Source organism: Copadichromis virginalis, linkage group LG20 (genome assembly GCF_057382275.1).
Source record: "Copadichromis virginalis isolate Kocher_CV1m ecotype Utaka linkage group LG20, C_Virginalis_male_GT1.1, whole genome shotgun sequence".
NCBI lineage: Eukaryota > Metazoa > Chordata > Actinopteri > Cichliformes > Cichlidae > Copadichromis > Copadichromis virginalis.
The window spans coordinates 24,062,306-24,084,777 of record NC_140637.1 but is presented as its reverse complement, the minus strand read 5'-3'; the positions used below and the strand labels follow the sequence as shown (position 1 = coordinate 24,084,777).

The following is a 22,472-nucleotide window of genomic DNA, read 5'->3' as shown; positions in this document are numbered from 1 at the left end:
TTTTTTCTGTGGAAATGAGTCATTTGATCTGTGTGTTGCCCTTAATTCACTCTTTAGTTGCTTTAAACAGGAATGTCAGACTTTGAGTTTAAGCGGGCCAGACCAGTAAAACTATATAGAGATTGACAGACCACGTGACTTTCGCGCATTGTTTTGTGGGTACCTGTGGCAGAAATTAAAAAAAAACACTGCATCAAGCGCTAGTATTTCCAGCATCGGTAATCATTAATTCTGCGGTTTTAATCCCTACTTGCATTTTATTCGCCCCAAAAACAGTTATGTACAAAACGACGGAGAACACGGCAGGTCCAAACAAAGACAGACTTGACGAAATGGCAAAAAAAGGACGAGGAAAAAAATCAAAGGAGTGAAATGGTCAGACCCATACGAGCATACAGAGTGGAGTAAGGACGTTAGCGTGGTGCCCAACTTTCATCACGCACCTATTTATTATTATATGGTCCTAAGTGTGAGTGCATACACTCACAATATGTTTAGTAACTTCAGATCCCTGCAACAAGCCCAGGTCCAGTTTACTTTTGTGATTTGGACTATTCCATTTAACAGCTGCTGTTTTTTTCCCCTTTATCTCCTGTACAGGCCAACGTCTTTTCAGGTTGTAGTATTACACAACATTTTCAGATCTAATATAAATAAAATGAGTGTTTCGTAATTCATTCAATTTATTGTTTTTATTTATAACTGGCATTATTGTTTCATTCTATTATAGAATCTTACAAGAAAGAGGCAAAATTGTATTCCATTATGCTTTATTAGCTGCTTCGGTAAAAAAACAAAAACAAAACTATTGCAAAACAACATACTGGAAAATCGTTATTCATCACTTGATTGCTTCAATACAACACTTGGGCACATATATGCGGGACGCTTCGTGGCTGTTTTGATATCGCTCTCTGTCTTAACCGATCAAATCCTGCTGTGGTAGCAGCTTTCCAATCGGTATGACCCCGGTTGACAGAGGGTGGATCGCATTCCAGCATTTTGTAGGCTGGTTTTCCTACAAAACACAACAAACATTAGCCCGCAAAGCCACAGTGAACAAAGCAGCATAGCGCAACAAATTCAGTTCAAATCAATATAAGACTTCTTTGTAACCTACATCAACAATTATATTAAGATAAATTACACAATCACAACTACAACAGAAGACGTACCTTTGTGGAAATGCTTGGAGCAGACTAACATGTGAGCTGGAGTGTTCTGAAACGTTATATTTGCTCTGCAATCCAGGCCATCCGTCGGCTCTTTGTTACTTCGGAAACATGGCTTAACCCTTGTGTGGTGTTCATAGTTTTGTTACTCAGCCAGTGTTCATGGGTCTGGTGGACCCGCCAGAGTTTTGGCTTTCCAAATTAACACTATCAAACAATTTTATGTTAAATTACTCAACAGATGTTTACTTCATCCCAATTACAAGCCATATGAACAGCAAACATGGTTAATTTTTTCCCTTTACCTTTGTTAGATCACATTTATGAATTAATGTGCTTCTCGTTTTTTGTTTCTTTTTATAAAATGTTATAAAAAAAATAAATCAGTTATAATCAAGTGGAGTGAGTGGAAAGACACAACACATTTACACGTGAAGCAATATGTTTCACAACTAAATGGGATCAGCTGCTCATCAATGGTGACATTAGGCCCAGGTTTGTAAAACAGGGAGAGGTGGTGCACACACTTATCCCACACTGTCCTGATGGCAGCTAGCTTGTCTCTCTGCCGTCGAGCTGGTCTGTCGTCTCGGTTAAAAACAGATAATCCTGGAAATTTTGTGGAAGTTTTCCAGAGACATTGATGCACGGAAAGGTTCGTGCCGGTTTCTGAATCCCACAGGGATTCGGTGGATTCCCCTTTGGACCTGAAAACTCCTGAATTTGGTCCATCTCCTTCCACCTCTCTCCAAAAAAACACCTTCCTTCTAGATTACTGCAATCCAGAATAATTTTCTGGATGGGATCTGGGATGAAAAGCTCAAATGAAGACTTGATGTCCTGCACATGAGTAACTGTCAGCCGTGTTGGCCCTGGCTTATCACAGTAACAGCTCTGCAGGGTGGCTCATTTCTTGGGCAAGAAGACCATTCAATTTCACCAGTTATTGACATCCATATTTCTTCACTTGCTGTCTGGTGGGCTTGTTCTGGTCCTGGAGCTGGCTGCAGATGGGGTGCTCGTCTTCGTTTTGTTACTAAATGGTGATCAACCTCGTCCTCTTCTTCAAAGTCACTGTCAGACTCTGAATTTTCAGAAATGTGAAATATTCTGAAACCTCTTTGTCAACATCATCATCCGAAGCCTCTCTCTTTTCCAAAATCAATTGGATGGCCCTCGCAGCAGATAATCTTTTGCCATCTTGATCAGTTGTGATAAAGAACCACACTGGCAAAGTCTTATTTATAGTATTATGCCCCTAATTTGCAGGTGGGACAGGGTATGAGAAAATAAAATTTGGATCCCTCAAGAAAGAGGGTAAAATGTGTGGGAATGTCAGAGCAGACGGTGTTGATAGTTGAATTTTCAACAATGTTGCAACTTTGTGCGGGAGCAGGAGGGGAAGAAAACACTATCAGCAGCACCAGAAAGGAGGAGGACAGAGTGTGGGAACACAGGACCTGCACTTTCAACACTTTTATTAGACCTGGGTCCAGTGGACCCGAACACCTTGTATGTAATGTAAATGCGTGGGGGGAGGTACAGTATGAGGTCATTGAAAATTAGTCCAGATTTATGTTCTTCACAGAAAATAAGCCAAAGCCAATGAATTTCAGGTTGAAAAAATAATTAATTGTTTAATTTTTCTTTTGAAAAAAACTGAAAACGGGTCTCACAGACCCGAACACCATACAAGGGTTAAACAATTTCTCTTCCACGACGTAATCCGATAAAAACCGATCTCTTTACCGTCGGCTTCCCGTGGCTGTCATGCGACCGGCTATTGCAGTTAATAATACAACAAATTCTTGCCATTTTTTGTGTTTCTTTTTATCGCTGTGTGACTGTTTTCATGTGAAAGCCTGCGTGCGCTAGTACCACTTGCCACTCGTTCCCAGAATCCTTTGCGCTTTTACCCCTGAATGACGTCACATTTTCAATGTTTGTTCATAGATGTCAAACATGGGGCCCGAGGATCAAAAGACTTCAATGTGGCCACTGGACATGACGTCAATTTTGGACTTAACATAACAAAGTGTGGGGTTTTTTGTTGTTGTTTTGGTTTGGTTTTTCCAATATGTACTATAGAAATATGCTATAAAATAACAACAAATGTTCACACTGAGCTAACATAACTTTTTTCCGTAAGTTTACACACATATTTATCAAATTGAAGCCCAACAGGAAAAGCTGTAAAAACTTGTGAAACAGCTAAAAGTTCAAAATCTTTGGGCTCCAACACAATTTCCAGTTTTCCGATCTTTTATGTCCAGTGTCCTCACCAACCCGGTAAAAATGGTGTTATGATAGCGGTTCAGGTAAGGACCATGCACAGCCTTCTTCCAGGTTGGGTTGCGCATGCGCAGTCGGTAAACATCGGGACTCCATTCCAGGCTGTCAGTGAGGGTTCCCCGAGCCTCGCATCCTGTGCGGCTGCATCCTTTAACAGCTGTCTACTCTTAACTTTACCTGCGTAACAAACAAAAACAACTTGACCATGAGCGGAGACCACGGACGCGGAGACTCCCAGGTAGCTTTTGGCCGATAATTAGTGTCTTCTGTACAGTTTTGGATCAATTCTCTCAGCAATAACAGACATAACACAAGTATTAACCATCAGGATATGAAATGAGCGCAAATTAACGTTAGCTGTCGCTGCAAGTTAGGCTGCTCTGTTTATTTTAGGAGAAAACTTTTACATTTTTGTGCTCTCTCGGCTCTTTGTTGTGCAGAAATACGCACATTCCTAGGCTCAGCGTATATTCCTATTGAAACTTGAATAAGCGAGCTTACCGGCGTTTTTAAAATTGAAATATTAAAAACATTTTTTTCACAATTTTCAGGTCAATTCCGGATCTAAAGGAAGCGGTAGGACCTCTAATGAGGATTTTCTTGTTCATTCTGACTCTCGATTTCCAGCTGGAATCTGTCTACTGTTAGTTTTTTTAAAGGACAGAAATGGCGTCCCAGAGACTAAGTCCCTTCTCCTCCACTCTCTTGCGGCTATTGTTCAAAAAGAGGGTCTGAAATGCACCCTTGCCAGTCTCGTTTTTTTAATCTGACGGGGTATTCCGAAAGGGCCTGGCGTCGTGTAAATTTTGCATGCTTTAGACTGGCGATACGTGCGTGGAATCGCAGCGAATTTTGGAGCCGAAAGTGGCCGAATTGGGGCTGAGGACTTAGTCTCTGCGCCATTTTCTTTTTCTGTATGAAGCAGGCAGGGCGCCGAGCACAGAGCCAACTGTCTGCCGTGATATGGAGGCGAGAGCTGGGAGCTTATCGCCTCTCCCTGCCCCTATCTCACCACCACCTGTGCTCTGCCTCCATCCTTCCTTAAGAGATATTTATCTGCACTGTTAACGAGGAATACTCACACCAAACTTCAAGCCCTCTCACACACTGAAAAAAGTTGCACGGCATTATTAAAAACATCCACATTTTTTTATTTTTTTGGCACAAATTATACTTAAATTACACTTAAGTTGGGAGCAGCCTTTTTTGTTTAAATGCTTTATTTGATGCAAAGCAAAGCTGTCTGAGGGAAATTAGTTTCTTATTAAAATGTGGTATATATTACAAAAGCTGATTATGTGGTTATTAAACTGCCATGACAACAGAGAGTCACAAGGTGATGATCAGACTGTTTCAGGTCTACCTTTGGGGGGATTTTACTCAGCAGGAAGCATTTTAATATTAGGAGAACATGCAGAATCATTACGGGCTAGTCGTTTGGCTGGCAGCAGGAGTGTATGAAAACAAAATTGATCTATGTGGAAAATACCCGTGGAGGAATGATGTTTTGCTGGGTGGGTATGAAACATACTTAGCCCCCCCCCAGTCCTCACCAGCCAAGTTCTTCTTTTGGAGATTTGTGTCTCTTATTGTCTCATTGCAATTATCTCTGCATGCATTAAGAGATTTTTGTTTTGTGTGTTTGCATGTTTGTTGACAAAGTGTTTCTCCGAGATTTGGAACCAGAAGTAAGGGAACGGACGTTTGTTGCACAGTTCGTCCTTAAGATGTCACTTCTCAGTAGATTTGTTGCAGCTTTACCAAGGCATGTACATTCAGCTGCCGCTTTATTAGGTACACTTTGTGCAGGCTGTGGCCTGCCTTCAGAGCTACTTTAATTTCTAGTGGTATAGATTCAACGACGTGCTGGAAACGTTCCTCAGAGAGTTTGGCCCATGTCGACATGATGGCATCATAGATGCTGGAGATTTGTAAGTTGCATATCCATCCAGCCATGCATCCCATAGTGTGCTCTTTTGACTTGTGATCTGGTGATTGTGGTGAGCCTGTGCAAATTTTAGCCTGTTCTTAGCTGACAGGAGTGGCACCCAGTGTGGTCTTCTGCTGCTGAGAGATGCTCTTCTGCACATTTTGGTTATAACAATTGGTTATTTGACTTACTGTTCCTTTCCTATAGGCACTTTGGCCATTCTACTCTGATCTGTGGCATCAACAAGACGATTTCTCCCAGATAACTGCCGCTCTCTGTAAATATTTTTGGACCATTCTCTGTAAACCTAGAGATGGTTGTATGGGAAGATCCCAGTAAATCAGCAGTTTCTGAAATGTCTGGGATATCTGGCACCATCAACCACACCACATCAAAAATCACTTCACCTTTCCTCACCTTTTTGATGCTGCCTGAATACATAATAAATGCTTTCATGTGAATGGCTGATTGGATATTTGCATTAACAAGCAATTGAATAAGTGTACCTAATAAAGTGTTGGTAAGTGAATGTTGCCTTGGAGGTGACACATCCTGACAAATCATGCAAATTGCAAACAGCTAATTGTGAAAGAATCATTTAAAAAGTTTTTGTTCTGATATCTTTAAATGCTTCTCAACAAGTTGATTTCTCCCTTGTACTGTAGACACACACAAACATAAAGACAAGCACAAAGACAAGGAACACAGACACAAAGATCACAAAAAAGACAAGGAGCGAGAGAAATTCAAGCACAGCAACAGGTAAGATGTCTGTTTCTTTGTCTCAGTTATTTGGTGATCTGCTAAACATCATTCACACCTGCCTTTATGTTTGGCTGTTCCCTTACTCTCTTGAAATAATCGGTTTTCAGAGTTAAGTCTTTGTAATGGTATGTATTCACTTTTGCGGTGTTATGGGAACATTTTAAATGAGGAGGATCCTGACAAAATCCAAATTTCATTTTGTCAGTATCAAACACAGTAATATGAAAGACTCAATAAGTGACTGCTGATTTAACTAAAATAAATACAGCAACGTCAAATTAAGTTTCTTAATGAAATCTTTCAATCTTGGAACCATTGTGGATTTGTTATGGTTTCTTTTTGTGTGTCATAAGTAGCTGTCATTACTTTGTCCGTTATTGTTGACAGCCCGCGTCTCTGTCTTTGTGTGATTAAAAACGATAAGCGTACGTTGCCGGTGGTTGTTTTTTTTGGTTTTTTTTGTGATGGCATCTTCTGTGTCTGCACATCCAGACCTCGTCTGACCTTTTACGCTTGATCTCTGCCTTTTGTGTCTTCTGTGTTCTAGTGAGCATAAGGAGCACTCTGAGAAGAAACACAGAGACAAAGACAAAGAGCGACTGAAGCACAGCGACAGCAGCTCAGACAAACACAGACAAAAACACAAAGACAGGGACAAAGACAAGAGGAGAGAAGAGAAGGTTTGTTTATGGGTCGTCGGTATGCTTTTATTTTTTTTTAATTTTTTTTTAAATTTTTTATTTTTTTCCTGTGTATTCAAAGTATTATGGCAAAAGATGTTGAAACCTGATATTTTTTTTTTTTTTTTTTTTTTTTTTTGGGCCTGTCCCGTTTGGTATTCAGTAAGTGAAAATAAAATAAACAATAAAAGGTGAATCAAATGGACCATTACGGCAAGGCTGGGATGGTCAGTTTGGTAAAGTAAATCCGTCGGTATGCTTTTAAATGAAAAGCTTTATATGTGTTTGGAGTAAAGATTGTGAGTCGTTATTTTTTGTGACAAATTGTTTTTGGTCCTGTTTTTTTTAACGTTTCTAAAATCCTCCAGAGAGATTGGCCTCATTAGAAACAAACACTGACAAGCAACCAGAGCCCCTCTGGTTTTCAGTTAACTCTGACTATATGCTAAAGTTTAAAATTAGTTTTTAAAGTTGGCAAAGGTGTGGCATACGTTTTAACATGGTTTTCTATATTTTCTCATTTCTCAGATTCAATCATCTCATTTAGAGAAGCCTAAAAGGGAGAAGGAAAATGGATATGTGAGGTAAACATGATCGCTTTGTTGCAGCTACAGACTCTGCACAAGTCCTGAAGCACATTTCATTTCTTTATCTATTACTTCTAGTGGTAAAATGCTCTTGAACAACAGTTCTCCATTATATCCGAAGGTTTTTCAAAGTTTTACTTTGAACATTGGCTGATTTTTTGTTTTTGTTTTGTGTTTTTACTTATTTTCAGTCCAGTCCTTGTACCTGACCATTTTCAGAGGAATGTTTTTTTTGTTTGTTTTTTTAAGACACTTAACACTGATGTATGCATGATTCAAGCATAAAAATGGCACTTGCCAAAATTGATAAAATTATGAACACAGTAACGTGACAGATTTTGATTGAACCTGGAATATCATTTGAAAAGTGTCTGGCAAATCCTTTATTTTTCAGCTTGCTATTTATTCCAAAACACACTACTAATATAGTTGAAAGAAAAAAAATAGAAAATGCAGAAAGAAACACGGTCAGTCATGGATTAGCCAACATCCAACGAAGAGCTTTGAATGTCCTTCTAGAAGCCTGGAGAATGATTCCTGAAGATTTAAAGAAATTACAGGCTTGCCTAAGAGACTTTATAAATGTGGTCATACCAAATATTGACTTTCATTTTAGAATTGCACAAACTCTGTTTTTGACTTATAGTCTGCAGTGTCATTTGTGCCTGCACGTTTCAGTCCATCACTGCACCCATTTCCTGTTTTTCTAGCAAAATAACAAGAAATGACAGATGGCTAAAGACCTTTGCAGTTATCATGCAGTAAAAGTACTCATGAATCAGCCGTTATTTGCTTTTAAAATAATTATACTAAAGAGCAGTTATTGCTTTGTTGTCATTTACTAAAATGCTGTTCAATGTCTTTGACGTGCCAATTAGAGACAGGAGCCCTGCTGGCATTAAGAGTGAACCTGAGGAAGACAATGGCTTCTACCCCTCACCCCAACACAACAAGAGCTCCAGACAAGAGTATGATGATGAAGAGTAGGTGTCATTCAAATGAATCCAATACGCTTGTAGTTGCAGTTCAGCTTTGGTTGTTCATGTAGTGGTGTAATTTTCTACAGATATGAATACAAGCCCAAAAAAGTCAAGTTGGAACACGACAAAAAGGCCAAAAAGAGGAAACATGAGTACGACGAAGACGAGGAAGATGAGGTTTATTACATGTTAATACACTGTAATGACAAAAATATTTTCCGGGTTGGGGCATCTGCTGTGTATCTCCTTGTAGATCTATTTAATTGAATCCATTTTTAGGGTATAAAGCACAAAAAGAAGATAAAAGACAAAAAAGGAACAGACGGGAAGAAAGTGAAAAAAGAAGAAGAAGAGAAGTGGAAATGGTGAGTTAATTATAGACACAAATTGATCTTTTCCTCAGGAAATTACAAACCACTTATTTAGATAAAGTGCAGTTTTTTCTCTCTCATCGGTTGTGTTGTGTTGTTGTTTGTCATGATTAGGTGGGAGGAGGAAAGATATACCGACGGCTCCAAATGGCGCTTCCTGGAACATAAAGGTCCAGTGTTTGCGCCTCCATACGAACCCTTGCCAGGCAAAGTTAAATTTTACTATGGTGGTGAGTCAGTTTGTATTAAAGAAAACTTATTTTTGTGTACTTATTATTATCTTTTATTAAAATAATGTAATTTCCTGTATTTGTAGGTAAGCCTATGAAGCTGAGTGCTCCTGCTGAAGAGGTTGCAACATTTTTTGCCAAAATGTTGGATCATGAGTATACCACGAAGGACATCTTTAGGAAGAACTTCTTTAAAGACTGGAGGAAGGTGAGGAAAATGGACATGGCTCTGCAGATAGTGTGAATTTCCAAGTATTTAAATGGGGCTTCACATGTCTTCTGTTTTATTTTAGGAAATGACATCAGAGGAGAAGTCTGTGATTACTGACCTGAATAAATGTGACTTCAGTGAGATGAGCGAGTACTTCAAGGCCCAGTCAGAAGCTCGGAAACAGATGTCTAAAGAGGAGAAACAGGTATTGCAGTTAGGTGCACTCTTCCAACCTCGAGAACTCTGGGATTTCTCAATATATCTTCATACATCTTGTAGAAAATCAAAGAGGAAAATGAACGGCTCCTTCAGGAGTATGGTTTCTGCATCATGGACAACCACAAGGAGAGGATCGGAAATTTCCGCATCGAGCCGCCGGGCCTTTTCCGAGGACGGGGGGACCATCCAAAGATGGGCATGCTGAAGCGGCGCATCAGACCCGAAGACATCATTATTAACTGTAGCAAGTAGGAAATCTCTTTGTCACCGTTATCGCCACCTCAGCTGCCCTGATCTTTAACCGTTCCTGTTTCAGAGGCGAAGCATAGCAGAAACATAAAATCTGGACACAAGTTGTTGTTATCGTGTTTGGTTATGAGATTTACCACAAGGTGGCCCTGTAAAACCATTTTAGGTGAGGACATGTGAAAGATGATGAGACTGTTGTTGTTAAAGGGATAAAATAAGAGGATGTGTGCATGTGAAAGGATATAATAAGCAGCAACTGATGAGGCTTTGAGTATTGATGAAGTGTTTGGTCAGGAGGTCACAGGCATTTACCCCACACCGATCACCTTGTTTTACCACCTGTCTGCCTTGTTTTCTGTTAATCTGTGCTTCTGTCTTTTGATTTTGTGATTACCGTATTTATTTACAGACTGTGGAAATGATGTTGTTTTTGCTTTGGAGGCGGGATGTGTGGGAGAGTTTATGGGAAAGCTAAATTGTAGCGGTCAGTTGCCATCAAAGAAAAAACACTGGGTAAAAGATTGTACGTGCTGCCTGTCGCATATACAGTATGGCAGATGTATCACTGACACACACATGCGCTTCTGGCACCATGTCAAAGGTGGTCTTCCTGTCAGTGTAAACTGTATCCGTGCAAACAATAACACAAGCCAGGGAGGACATGTTCACCCCCGCATACTGGAAGGTGGGATTTTATGTTCTCTTTGCACTATTGTCTCATAGCTGTGGTGTTTACACTGCAGAAAAAAGATGAGTTATTTAATTTTTGGTACCTCTGAGGAACGCTTTTAAATCAGCACAAAGCTCCACCGTGGGAACAGCTCCAAACATAGATCAGTGGAAATGTGCCAGCATGTTTTGCACCTGTTTGGTAACTCTGGCTCTTTTTATGTAGGGACTCCAAGCACCCCAAACCTCCCCCAGGGACAAAATGGAAGGAGGTTCGACATGACAACAAAGTAACCTGGTTAGCATCTTGGACAGAGAACATCCAGGGCTCCATCAAGTACATCATGTTAAACCCGAGCTCCAGGATCAAGGTACCCGCGCTTTCGCCGCCTTTTCCCCCAGTAACCTTTTTTTTCTACCATTTTCCCAATGATGGGACGTACGTGTGTGTGTGTGTGTGTGTGTGTGTGTGTGTGTGTGCAGGGGGAGAAGGACTGGCAGAAATATGAAACTGCCCGGCGTTTAAAGAAGTGTGTGGATCGCATCCGTGCTCAGTACAGAGAGGACTGGAAGTCAAAAGAGATGAGGATCAGACAGAGAGCTGTGGCGCTGTACTTCATAGACAAGGTAAATAAGAATACAATAAAATTATGGTGACTGCACCAAGTGATAAAATAGATAAAGTAGATTATAGACAAGAACGTACAGCAGCTTTGATTTAAGTAGTAGAAGTAGAACTAGTGGAAGTAGTAGGTTGAAAAGGGAAATCGCTGTAAAGTGACGTGAACTATTGTAGATAATTCAGCTGAATTTTCACATCTCGTGCATTCCCTATGCCTCCAAGCACTACGTTCTCATTTCCGTCCATCATCCCTTTAATGTGTTGTCCTCCACAGCTGTCAGTCACTCACCAGTTCCTATTCCGAGCTGAACATATTCCAGGCCACCATAAGGCCATTGCTGACTCCTCGTCTCATCTCTCACTCCAGACATCCAGGGCCGTGGGCCCACGTGCAGAGGCAGTCCTGATGTCTGTGCTTGAGATATAAACCCCACCAAATTAGAATGAATTTCCTTCCAACTTCAATCTACTTTTCACTTTTTCAACATTGCTTCTTTGGCTAGTTCCCTATCATACGTCATATCATCTCCATCTATAAAAATCCCAGCAATTAAATCTTATCTTAGACGGCTTCCCCTCTTCTTCCTCCCTCTTTGGCTGGGGTCAGTGTCACTACTGGTAGCATGAGGCAACACCTGCACCCTACAGAGGTTTCACAGGTAGTCCAGCTCCTCCAGGATGGCACATCAATACGTGTCATTACCAGAAGGTTTGCTGACCGTAGAAAGTCCTTAACCCATCAGTAGGACCAGTATCTGCTCCTTTGTGCAAGGGGCAGGGTGAGCTGGGCTCTGTGCTCACTGCATGAAACTGTGGAGCCTGATTGGCATTTGCCATAGAAGACCAGCATCTTTGTGGTTTTTGGGATGTCTTTAAATTCAGCCCTCTGTAGGCTGAAAATGTTAATTTCCATCAAACAATGTGGTATCCTTTAATTTCTAACAGCTCAGCAGTTCATCACAGGGCCTACATAAATCCTGACCAAATGTTCTGCTCTGAAGTTTTGCTTATGTTTGTGATGTTTGGTGTTTTTCTCATAGCTGGCTCTGAGGGCAGGTAACGAAAAGGAGGAAGGCGAGACGGCGGACACCGTTGGCTGCTGCTCGCTGCGAGTGGAACACATCAAACTGTACCCCAAGCTGGACGACCAGGAGTACGTTGTGGAGTTTGACTTTTTAGGAAAAGACTCCATCCGCTACTACAACAAAATACCCGTGGAGAAGAGGGTAAGGAAGGAAATGAGAAGGGGAGGAGTTAATGAGGGAAGAAAGAGGTGCTGTGGCAGATATTGGTTGTGTAATGACAGATGTGGAATTTAGTGTTGATGAGATAAAAATGTTCTAATCTATGGAGGATGTTTGTACAGGCAGGTGATCAGAAAGAAATAGTTTTCCGTCAGCTCTGCCTCACAGGGTGGTCTGTTTCCTGCCATTAACAGAGTGTACAAACGACACACACACACACACACACACACACACACACACACACACACACACACACGCGCGTTTTTAATTGCAAATTCTTCAGCACGTCTGGGTCCTGTCTGTTTGGCTGCATTTCCTCTGAAGTACCAGTTAAAAAGCACTCACACAAAGCACACTAACCTGCAGTCTATAAACCACCTGCACTTGTCATCATGGGCACAAATAAACCCACACCCTCTGCTGGTAACAATGTGTCAGTGCATCCATGGCCACAGTTTTAAGAGTTAAATGTAAGTGACTGATTTGAGGCTGAGTACATCTTCGTTCTTGTTTCCTGTCAGGTCTTTAAAAACCTCCAGTTGTTCCTGGAAAACAAACAGCCTGAAGACGACCTCTTTGACAGACTGAATGTGAGAAACACACAAGAATACCTGCCTTCACGTTAAATGTTTACTTTAACTACTTTGTATAATTCTGATTCACCTGCCCTCCTTAACTGTTGTTCCCTCTTCTTTTCTGTGTTTCCTGCAGACATCTATTCTAAATAAGCACCTACAGGAGCTGATGGATGGACTTACAGCCAAAGTTTTCCGTACCTATAACGCCTCCATCACCCTGCAACAGCAGCTCAAGGAGCTGACCTGTTGTGAGTGAAAATGGTTTCATGTAGTCTTATAGCAACTCATTGTCATCATTAAATAAGTTAGTGCTAGTCTCAATTTATTAGGTACTCTTTGCTACTCTCAGGTTTGGCCTTCACAACTGCCTTAATTCTTCATGATATAGATTCAACAAGGTGCTGGAAACATTCCTCAGAGATTTTGGTCCACATTCATATGACGGCATCAGTTGTTGCAGATTTGTCAGCCACACATCCATAACTCAAATCTCCCATTCTACCTCATTCCAAAGTTTCTCTATTGGTTTGAGATCTGGTGACTGTGGAGGTTGTTTGAGTACAGTGAACTTCTTGTTATGTTCAAGAAACCAGACTGAGATGATCTGAGCTTTGTGACATGGTGTTTTATCCTGACAGGAGCGGGGTTAGATGGATTCAGCAACAATACTCAGGCAGGCTCAGCTGGTATTAAGGGGCCCGAAGTCTGCCAAGAAAGCATATCCCACAACATTACACCAGCAGCAGCAGTCTGAACTATTATAAGACAGGATGAATCAGTGTTTTCATGTACATCAAATTCTGACTCTACAGAATGAACTCAAATCTCATCAGATGAGCCAATCTTCTGTTGTGCAGTTTGGGTGAGCTCGTGCAAATTGTAGACTCATGTTCGTGTTCTTTGCTGACTGATGTGGCACCGGTGTCATCTTCTGCTGCTGTAGCCCGTCTTCTTCAGTGTTAAATGTGTTGTGCTTTTAGAGGTGCTCTTCTGCATACCTTGGGTATAACAATTGGTTCTTTAACTTTTACTGTTTCCTTCCTGTCAGCTCGAAGCATTCAGATTATTCTTCTCTGATTTCTGACATGAACAAGGCATTTTTTCCTAGAGAAGTGCTGCTCACTGGATATTTTTTCTTTTTTATACAGTTCTCTGTACCATTAGAGATAGTTGTATGGGAAAATCCCAGCAAATCAGCTGTTTCTCAGATACTCAGACCAGCCTGGCACCAACCAGCACGCCAGGTTCAAAGACATTTAAATCACTTTTCTTTCTCGTTCTGACGCTCACTTTGAACTTGACCGTGTCTGCATTCCTAAATGTACTGAGCTGCTGCCATGGCTTATTAGATATTTGCAAGCAGCTGAACAAGTTTGCATAATAAAGTGACCTGGGAGTGTATGTGAAGCTGTAACTGGTGGCTTCTGTGCTGTGTTGTGACCAGTGACTGTAGAAGTGATTTTGTTTTCTACAGTCACTGTTTGTGACACCTGGACTCTGGAGTTTATATTCATGACAGTGCAGGTATTAAAGTATTGTTTCCACCATGTAAACAAAAGTACTGACTCCTGCTCCTCTCACACAGGTAACTTTAAGCCTGTACTTTTAAGCTGTATACCAGTCTACTTGTACTGTACAGACAGATGTCATTATACGCGTGTCTGTTCATTAAACCTGGGAGAGCAACAGCGCAGAGGAAAGGTGAAAAAGGAAGAAGGAATGACTAATAATAACTGTTCACATGAGCATTGTACACTTAATGCCTTTTTGGGCCTTTCCATTCAAAAATAACTACTTTATTACATTATGTGATAGAATTATAGTAACAGCAGGTTAGCAGCAATTTAGCAAATTGGCTAAACCCTTTACACAGCAAAGTTTGGGTCATTTTAAATTTAAATCATTCTAAACTTTTCCTCTTATGTTGTTTTTGGATCAACAGCTGATGACAGCATCCCAGCAAAGATCCTATCGTACAACCGAGCCAACCGGGCCGTGGCCATTCTTTGCAACCACCAGAGAGCTCCGCCCAAAACATTTGAGAAGTCCATGCAAAATCTTCAGAACAAGGTAAACGTCTGTGTTACGATTGTTTCTGGTTTTGTTATTCCTCCATTAGAATTTGTTCTCAGTAAACAGGCATTTTTTTTTGTACCCATTAAAGGTAAAGCTATCCACTCTTTTGGTGGTGCAGCTTTTAGACTTCACTCTGTGTGCATTTGTTGTGATTGTAGATCGATGAGAAACAAAATCAACTATCAGCAGCCAGGAAGCAGCTGAAGGCTGCCAAAGCTGATCACAAGGCTTCCCATGATGACAAGAGCAAAAAGTAAGAAAACATTAGCACCGCTAATGAGTACAAGAGAGTTTGATCAATTACTTAATTACTTAAACATCTTTGCTCCTCAGCAACGAAGTTTAAATGGTGTCCAGGGCATTTAAAGTCTGTCGTTATAATTCCTCGTCTCTCTCTGTCTCCCCGCCTTCGTACACCCCCGTCTTTGTTTTCCTTTGCATCTTGTGTATCTGTCTTCTTCCTTCTCTCTGCCCTGTGTTTGTTTTTCTTTGTAAGGGCTGTGGAGATGAAGCGTAAAGCTGTACAGAGGATAGAGGAGCAGCTGATGAAACTCCAGGTGCAAGCCACAGACAGAGAGGAGAACAAACAAATTGCTCTGGGAACCTCCAAGCTTAATTACCTGGATCCACGCATCTCTGTGGCATGGTATTTATTGTGCACAGAAGACATTCTGTATCTGCGTTTATTAGCTGTTAATTATTATTTAATCAGAGCATCTTTTTTTTTTTGTTTGTTTGTTTGTTGTTTTATACTATGACTTTATGAGCAACCCCCCTACTGATAAATAGGCAGGCAGCCTCTGGGTGGGTGGGTATGTGCAGTCCATACCTACCCTTGGTGACAGAAAGGCAGGAAATGCTTTTGCATTGTAGGAAAAGGAGCAGCTCAAGCAAAAAAGCTAACTGCTGCAAAAGGAAAATAAGAGGAAGAAAAGCGTGTGAGCGTGAGGAACAATGGGGTTTGTTTCTGAAAGCTAGGGAGCGTCGCAAAACAGCCCTCCTTCCTCCATGTGGGAAGGCAATGAGGTGCTGTCTGTGGGTGAATGGAGGGACTTGGCCATAGAGAGGGGGAACATGGCGGTCCGCCCTCCTTAACCGATGCCCCACAGCTATTTATGGAGAACCTCCTCCTCAAGCACAATGGATACAGGAATCCTCCGTGATTTTCTTGGTTGTAGGGCGTAAGGGATGGGGATCCTAATAAAGGGTGGTGCATGGGAACATGGTGTAAACTATGGTATTTGTGAGTAATGGTATGGTGAAGGTACACTGGCTTAACGGCTAGGAAATTAAAATTTTAGCTAGTTAATCATGGTTTCTCTCATTTTATTATATCTCAGTAACAGCTTTAGCTTTTGGATGACTTAACCAGGAAAGTCTTTATTGAGTCTTTATCTACAAATTTCAAAATTAACTGTCAACAAAATGATAAATCTGAAGCAAGGACTCAGAAGTTGAGCACAAAGATCAAAAACTTTAAACATTAAAAGCAGCAGCAGCAATTAAACAGAAACTGACTTTCACTAATGTTAACTGAGGGTCCAAATAATACACAAGACCCTTGAGACCATAACATAAACAGTACCGCGCTGCAGAAGAAGTATAAATACTTAATATACATCGTAATATTTATTAAGTAATCTTTGTCAAAGCTGTCTAATCAAAAGTGTTTCATTCTGTCTTTATTCTTCTTCTACTCCATTCTTGCCACATTTTATGCTTTTAACTTTGCCCTCAACAGTCACATAAAGCTGTGTGAAGTGTGATTGTTAGTTTGTTAGAGTATTGGATCCACATGTTAAGGTTTAACCTTCAATTATAAACCGTAATTGTTTTTTATGTAAAAACTACAAAATCAGAAGCTGTGTGTTTGTTTTTATGTATTAGAAATAATATGAGAGCATAACGATTGACTGTCAAACTGTCCACTGTGTACCTTTCACCCCAACACAGCCGGGATAGACTCCAGCCTCCCTGCGACCCTGAATTGAATAAACAGATTTAAAAAAGGATGGATAAATATGTTTTATGTCCTGCCACAGGCAGCAGGCTTGTAAAATCTTGTGTGTCAATTAAGTATCTTTGTTCCAGACGTCTCAGATCACAATGATGTGAAAAAGAAAGCTTTCAAAAACTCGACCCCAACAACCGCTTTTAGCAGCAATAACTTAAAGTAATTGTTCTCTGTAAGACTCGTTCACATTGTTGTGAAGAAACTTTGTCACACATTTCTTTACAGCTTTAGTTTTGCTTTAGTTCATTGAGGTTTGTGGGCATCTGCACAGCTCTCTTAAGGGCCTACCACATTTCATTCGGGTCGAGGTCTGGACTTTGACTGGCCTGTTGCAACACCTCGACTCTTATTTTTTGTAGATTTGCTGCTGTGCTTGGAATTGCGATTGCCCATACTTGTGCTGAGCTTTAGCTGTTGGACAGATGGCCTGACATCTCCCTCAAGAATACTTGAGTTCCCAGGTCAAAACAAGCCCAAATCATCACCCCTCCACCACCGTGCTTGACAGTTGGTATAAGGTGTTTCTACTGATAAGTTTGTGGTAGAAAAAGAAGCCTACACGAGGGCCGTGTAACCAGAGTGAATCATTTTTTTACCATCACCAGTAGTTCAGTGTTCTGTGAATGTGTGCATAAAACCTTTCTTAGAAAACAGAAACTAATTTTCTGTTTGCAGCTGATTTGCTCTCTAATATTCTTCTTAGACTTTCCTGTTCAGTGAGTCACATGGACACTTTCATGCCACATTGTTTAGATTGCCTGCAAACCAAGGACAAACGGCCCAGTCAGTCTCCAAGCCAAAGACGATGTGATGTCCTACTGATATCCAACAAACTGCTGCAAATTTACCAGTACTGTAACAAAAAATAAAATCCAGTATTAGTATTGACGTGACAGCAGACTTTCACTGCATGCTTTTTGTGGCCAAGTTATAACAATATGTAGAGAATATATGAAAAATTAAGTCAAATCTCTTAATCTTGAAATCGTTCATATTGTGTTTTATTGTTTTTGTCAAATGAAACACTCAAAAAGCAAAAGAGAGAGCGAGGGGATCTGAAACCGTAATTATACAGAAGCGTAAGAAAACTGCAGTTAACGGAAGCTCGCAAGACCTGACAGCAGCCATCAGCTGAAACAAAACCACTCTTTTATCAACCTATTTGTCGAACTGCCACTGTTGCATTTCACACAGTATTTCTTTTTTCATTCTGTCTTGTCTTTCCTCCAATCCCAGGTGCAAGAAGTTCGGTATTCCCATTGAGAAAATCTACAACAAAACCCAGAGAGAGAAGTTCGCCTGGGCGATCGACATGGCCGATAAAGACTATGAGTTTTAAACCTATTTAATGTTTTACCTTTTATACCCATGCCTTTGATATGAAAATGGTTTGCAGGAGATGTCAAAATGTTTCCACTGTGTTGCTGCTGCAGGGCAGTGAAGGAGGAAGGTAAGCCTCTGCTCGAGAGCCGATCGCAGGTGAATAATTGTGCTGTACATAAGGATTAGCTATGTATAGGAAAATAACTCCTTAACCATTTGACCAAGCTGCCGAAGGGCATCTCTCTCTTACAAAACTACAGTATTGCGTATGTAGCTGCAGCTATCTGCCTGTGACCCAGCAGCGACGGACACATTAGTATTATCTTTTGTGAGATAAAATGTATTGAAATTTGTAAGCCATCAGATTTATTGAGAAATAAATCTATATTGTCATAGAATAATGAATTAAACAAATGTTTGTATGGGAGACTGTGAGACGCAACACGAGAGAGAGGTGATGTGATGACTTTTCATTTGTGTAATTTTAGTGTGAAAGATGAAATGAAATGACAGACTGGTGACAGTGTGAAGATCAGAAAACCCCCAGCACTATGCTCGCACAACTATTAGCGCACAGAATGTCGTCCTTTTTTCCATCACCTCTCTGAGTTTGCTGTTTCTTTCAGGGATGTACATATACTTTTGTCTGTTTTTTGTTTTGTTTTGTTCTTTTAGTGACTGATTCAGTATTTTTTAAAATGTGTGCTGTAAGCATTATAACAGAAGGCTTTTCATTGCTCAAATGCAACTTTTGCGTGTTCGTTTCCTCAGTTTTACGATGAACTCTGTGTAATATGGATCTTGGTTACTTGAAGCAGCTGAAAGGCAGTGTATGTACTGTATGCCAGAGCTAAAAAAAAAATAAAAAATAAATACAGGATAGCTCCTCCTGACAAAAGGGGGGTGGATTTTTGCCAAATAAGATCTCAAAAGTCTGTCATTGTAACGTGCTGTTTTTGTATTGCTCTGATAAAGCAGAACGTGTCTTTGAATTCATTTGCAAATGTGAATGGATATTCTAACTTTTGTCATTAATATTTCTTGCTATATGATCTTGTACCACACAATCGCAATCCTGGTTAGTTGAATGCTTGTTTTGAGCTTTGTAGGTTTCAGAATAAAACATCAGACTTGTCTTTTTCGTCTTTTTGTTGCCAGCTTTGATTAGTTTTCAAGTGGGCATTAAAAATAAGCTCATTGTCTGATTACACATGTCTGTGTAATCATTGTCTGATTCCTGATGTGGAGGGAATCAACAGGAATCAGTCAACAACTTATGTTTTAAAATGTACAATTATAATGGAAAAAATAACTAAAAAAAAAAAAAAGTTTATTTAAGGCTATGTTTAGGAGACAGTAAGCTCTGTGTTCAGGAAAGGTCTGGGTCTTTAAGAGGCCGATACCATTCCGCTTCAACTGCTCGTTGTGCCGTTATTTGCAGTCAGAACAGCAGGGTCAAACCGGAAGTGCCATGATTGACTACAAATTAAGTGCATGTCTTTGTCAAAACGTTTGCCCTCAAAAAGAGTTTTGCAGATGTTGGATTTAGAACGCAAATCAGGTAACGATGCTTTACCTCGCAGCAATTAGCAGCCATATACACATATTTTAGCTGAATATTGTAATACAGGGCTACTGACTGACTTTTAGAGATGGCAAATCAGGTCAAAACAACAACCCTTAGTCCTTGGGTTTATAAAACATGGACATTAAAGGCAGCGGGAGAAATTTAATGTCACAATTCTGTTGAGCAAATACAAAAAATATCGGGGTGTTGATAATACTGTACACTGAAGAATAATTAGGGAAACAGGCGTCAGTGGTTTCTTTGAAGGACATAAATCAGTCTGATTAAGTTATCTACCTGAAATGTAAGTGACCTTAAAGTGTAGTTATTGGTTTTATTTAGTCACTTTTTCCCACTAATAAGTGTGACTATCAGAGAAACAAACTGTCTGATGTCTCTGCTTCTCCACATCTACATACAAAGAAATCCAAGGTAAACAACAAGAAGAAAGAATGTTTCAAAATGATGCAGTAAGAAAAATTACAAGCATATAATTAGATGGTATCAGTAATAAATGGCTTGGATGTAAACTTAACATACAAGTGATAAATACCTGTTTAAAACTATAGACTGTATACAAAGATGGACATAACCACTATGACATCAACCTTGGCTTTGGAATTTTGGATTTTAACTAAAAAAAATAAATTGCCCTACTGAAGTTTGTTATGAGGGCTGAAACTGTCCAAACAGACAGAAACTGTCCAAATTGTATTTTGCAAACGTTATTTTGTAAATATACTTTTTGTGTTGTGACGCTGAACATTTTACCATAAGAGTGTATGGAATCGGACTCCATTTAGGAGCCATCTTCAAGTGACAACTACTTGTTTTTTAATTTTAATTATGTTGCACCAATTCACAACATCAGCCACCTCATGTTGTTTTGTATAGGAGAGTAAAGGCCCTACAACATTAGAAACGCTCCCCAACAATCAGAGGCTCTCCCCTATGAGCCCTGTCATATCTTGAAAATATGACAGGGTCACCATTTCCTTCAAGGAACCTCAAGGAGCGGCAGTTTTTTCTGCTTCCTCATTCAACTGTGGATGTTGCTTCCTATTTAAAACCAGTATTACAACATGCTTCACCGTCACCACAGATGATAAAGCAACTGCATAAACAGAACACCAAAAGTACACACGCTCGCCAACACTCATGGTGATGCCTCTGTTTATTTGAAATAAAGCACAACTACTTTGATAATAAACATTGATAATGATAATAAACATGCATATGTTAAATGTGTGAAAGATATGTGAAGTGTTATGTATCTGTTTTTCATACAGCTGTTGTGAATAGGGCGACCAGATCGCTATAAAATAAATGCAGACTAAACACAGTTTGTGCGAAATGCTAGCTCATAAGGAGGTCGAGTTATTGTTGAGGTTTTCGCTATATTAATGTAGTCATTACTTTACAATACAAAGCACCTTGAGGTAACTGTTTTTGTGATCTGGCACTATATAAATAAAAGTGGATTGAACTGGCATTAGGATAACCTTTTTCTGACTATATTAAAAAGTTTTTGCAAAAGCCAGAAATGTGCATGAACCAGTCAAAATGTGTAACATTGTCTCAAGATGTAGGACAGTGGGGCAAGGAATAAAACAAAAAACAAAAACAAAAAACGAATAAATTAAACTCGCTGTCCCACATAAAGAGGGACATCAGGTCGCCCTAATTAAGAAACGGGCGCGTTACACGAAATTAATCTTTTTTTAAACTACATTCTCAACCTCTTTACGCGACGCGATTACTTCTTTTATTGTGAAAAGCCGCGACGGAAGCCTCGTGACAGACTCCGGGTCGCTTGACGTGCCAGAGAGGGCCTGCGCTGGCTTGATCCGAGAGCAGACAAACTTGCGTAGTCTTACCACGGGCTTCGGTGTCTGTCTGCCTCTCTCTCTCTATGGACGGCCAGAGGCGAGAAGAGGAAACGGGAATTGTTGTTGTCCGGACCGCAGCGCCTTATGAGAGCCCGGCGATGATTTAATCACGGAAAACCTGAGTGTGGGTGGGAAAAAAAAGAAGGAGAAAAGACGCGAGGAGAGAGGAGCAGCCAGCCGTTGGAGATGTGCGGTCGGGCCGAGATTGCGGCGGTAGGTAGTTCCAGCACGGCAGCCCCTCTCCGACGTGTTGTTTTCCCAGTTAATTTTTCTTCGCACGGAAAAGGAAAAGGAGGAGTAGGAATGAATAGAACAGCTACTGCTACCTCAGCCCCCTGTTTTTTTTTACGGGTCTAGCAGGGTATGTTTGTTGTTTTCGCCCAGCGAAATGCTAGCACACACCGGCCCCGTTTCCACGCCGTGAAAATAGCCAGACGGTTCTTGTTACAGCGTTAACCCCACTCTTCTGCCATTCGCCACCAGTTGTATTCCTAAAACTGTTTTCACAGGAAACTTTTTTTCCTGTAGGGAGTTACAGGCCTGTTGGTCTTTTTCTTTTTTTAATTGAAAAAGCAGTCTAAATAACATTAAGCCCCGTTTCTCCTTTCTGTTGTATTTATCTACATCAACATGATTTCTCGTTGCACGATGGGTTTCTGATGCAGCTCTCATTTATTCACACCACTCTTAATGATACATAATGCACTCTGATGGGATTGAAAGGTTGTAGCCTAATCGTTGCTCTCAGTACTTGTACCCTTAAGTTAATAAGGTCAAAGGTATGTTTTGAAATATATTCTTTGC

The 22,472-nt window shown here is 40.4% G+C and overlaps 2 protein-coding genes across 2 annotated transcripts in view; both read left to right on the top strand.

Moving 5' to 3' along the window:
- The first annotated feature begins 3,548 nt into the window (after positions 1-3,548).
- Positions 3,549-19,347, top strand: top1b (DNA topoisomerase Ib). The gene is made up of 21 exons (XM_085443441.1): positions 3,549-3,702; positions 4,016-4,040; positions 6,060-6,156; positions 6,707-6,839; positions 7,368-7,423; positions 8,305-8,409; positions 8,493-8,583; positions 8,686-8,771; positions 8,892-9,007; positions 9,094-9,215; positions 9,301-9,423; positions 9,498-9,685; positions 10,582-10,726; positions 10,839-10,982; positions 12,018-12,203; positions 12,743-12,811; positions 12,933-13,047; positions 14,742-14,869; positions 15,034-15,128; positions 15,372-15,521; positions 18,126-19,347. The coding sequence occupies exons 1-21, from the start codon at positions 3,670-3,672 to the stop codon at positions 18,226-18,228; spliced, it is 2,310 nt and encodes a 769-aa protein (XP_085299567.1). The 5' UTR covers positions 3,549-3,669; the 3' UTR covers positions 18,229-19,347.
- Positions 19,348-21,587: 2,240 nt separating this feature from the next.
- plcg1 (phospholipase C, gamma 1) overlaps positions 21,588-22,472 on the top strand; it is a 30,733-nt gene continuing 29,848 nt past the window's right edge. The window contains exon 1 of the mRNA XM_085442965.1: positions 21,588-21,881. The gene's annotated coding sequence lies outside the window, so the exon portion shown is untranslated. The remainder of the gene's footprint in view (positions 21,882-22,472) is intronic.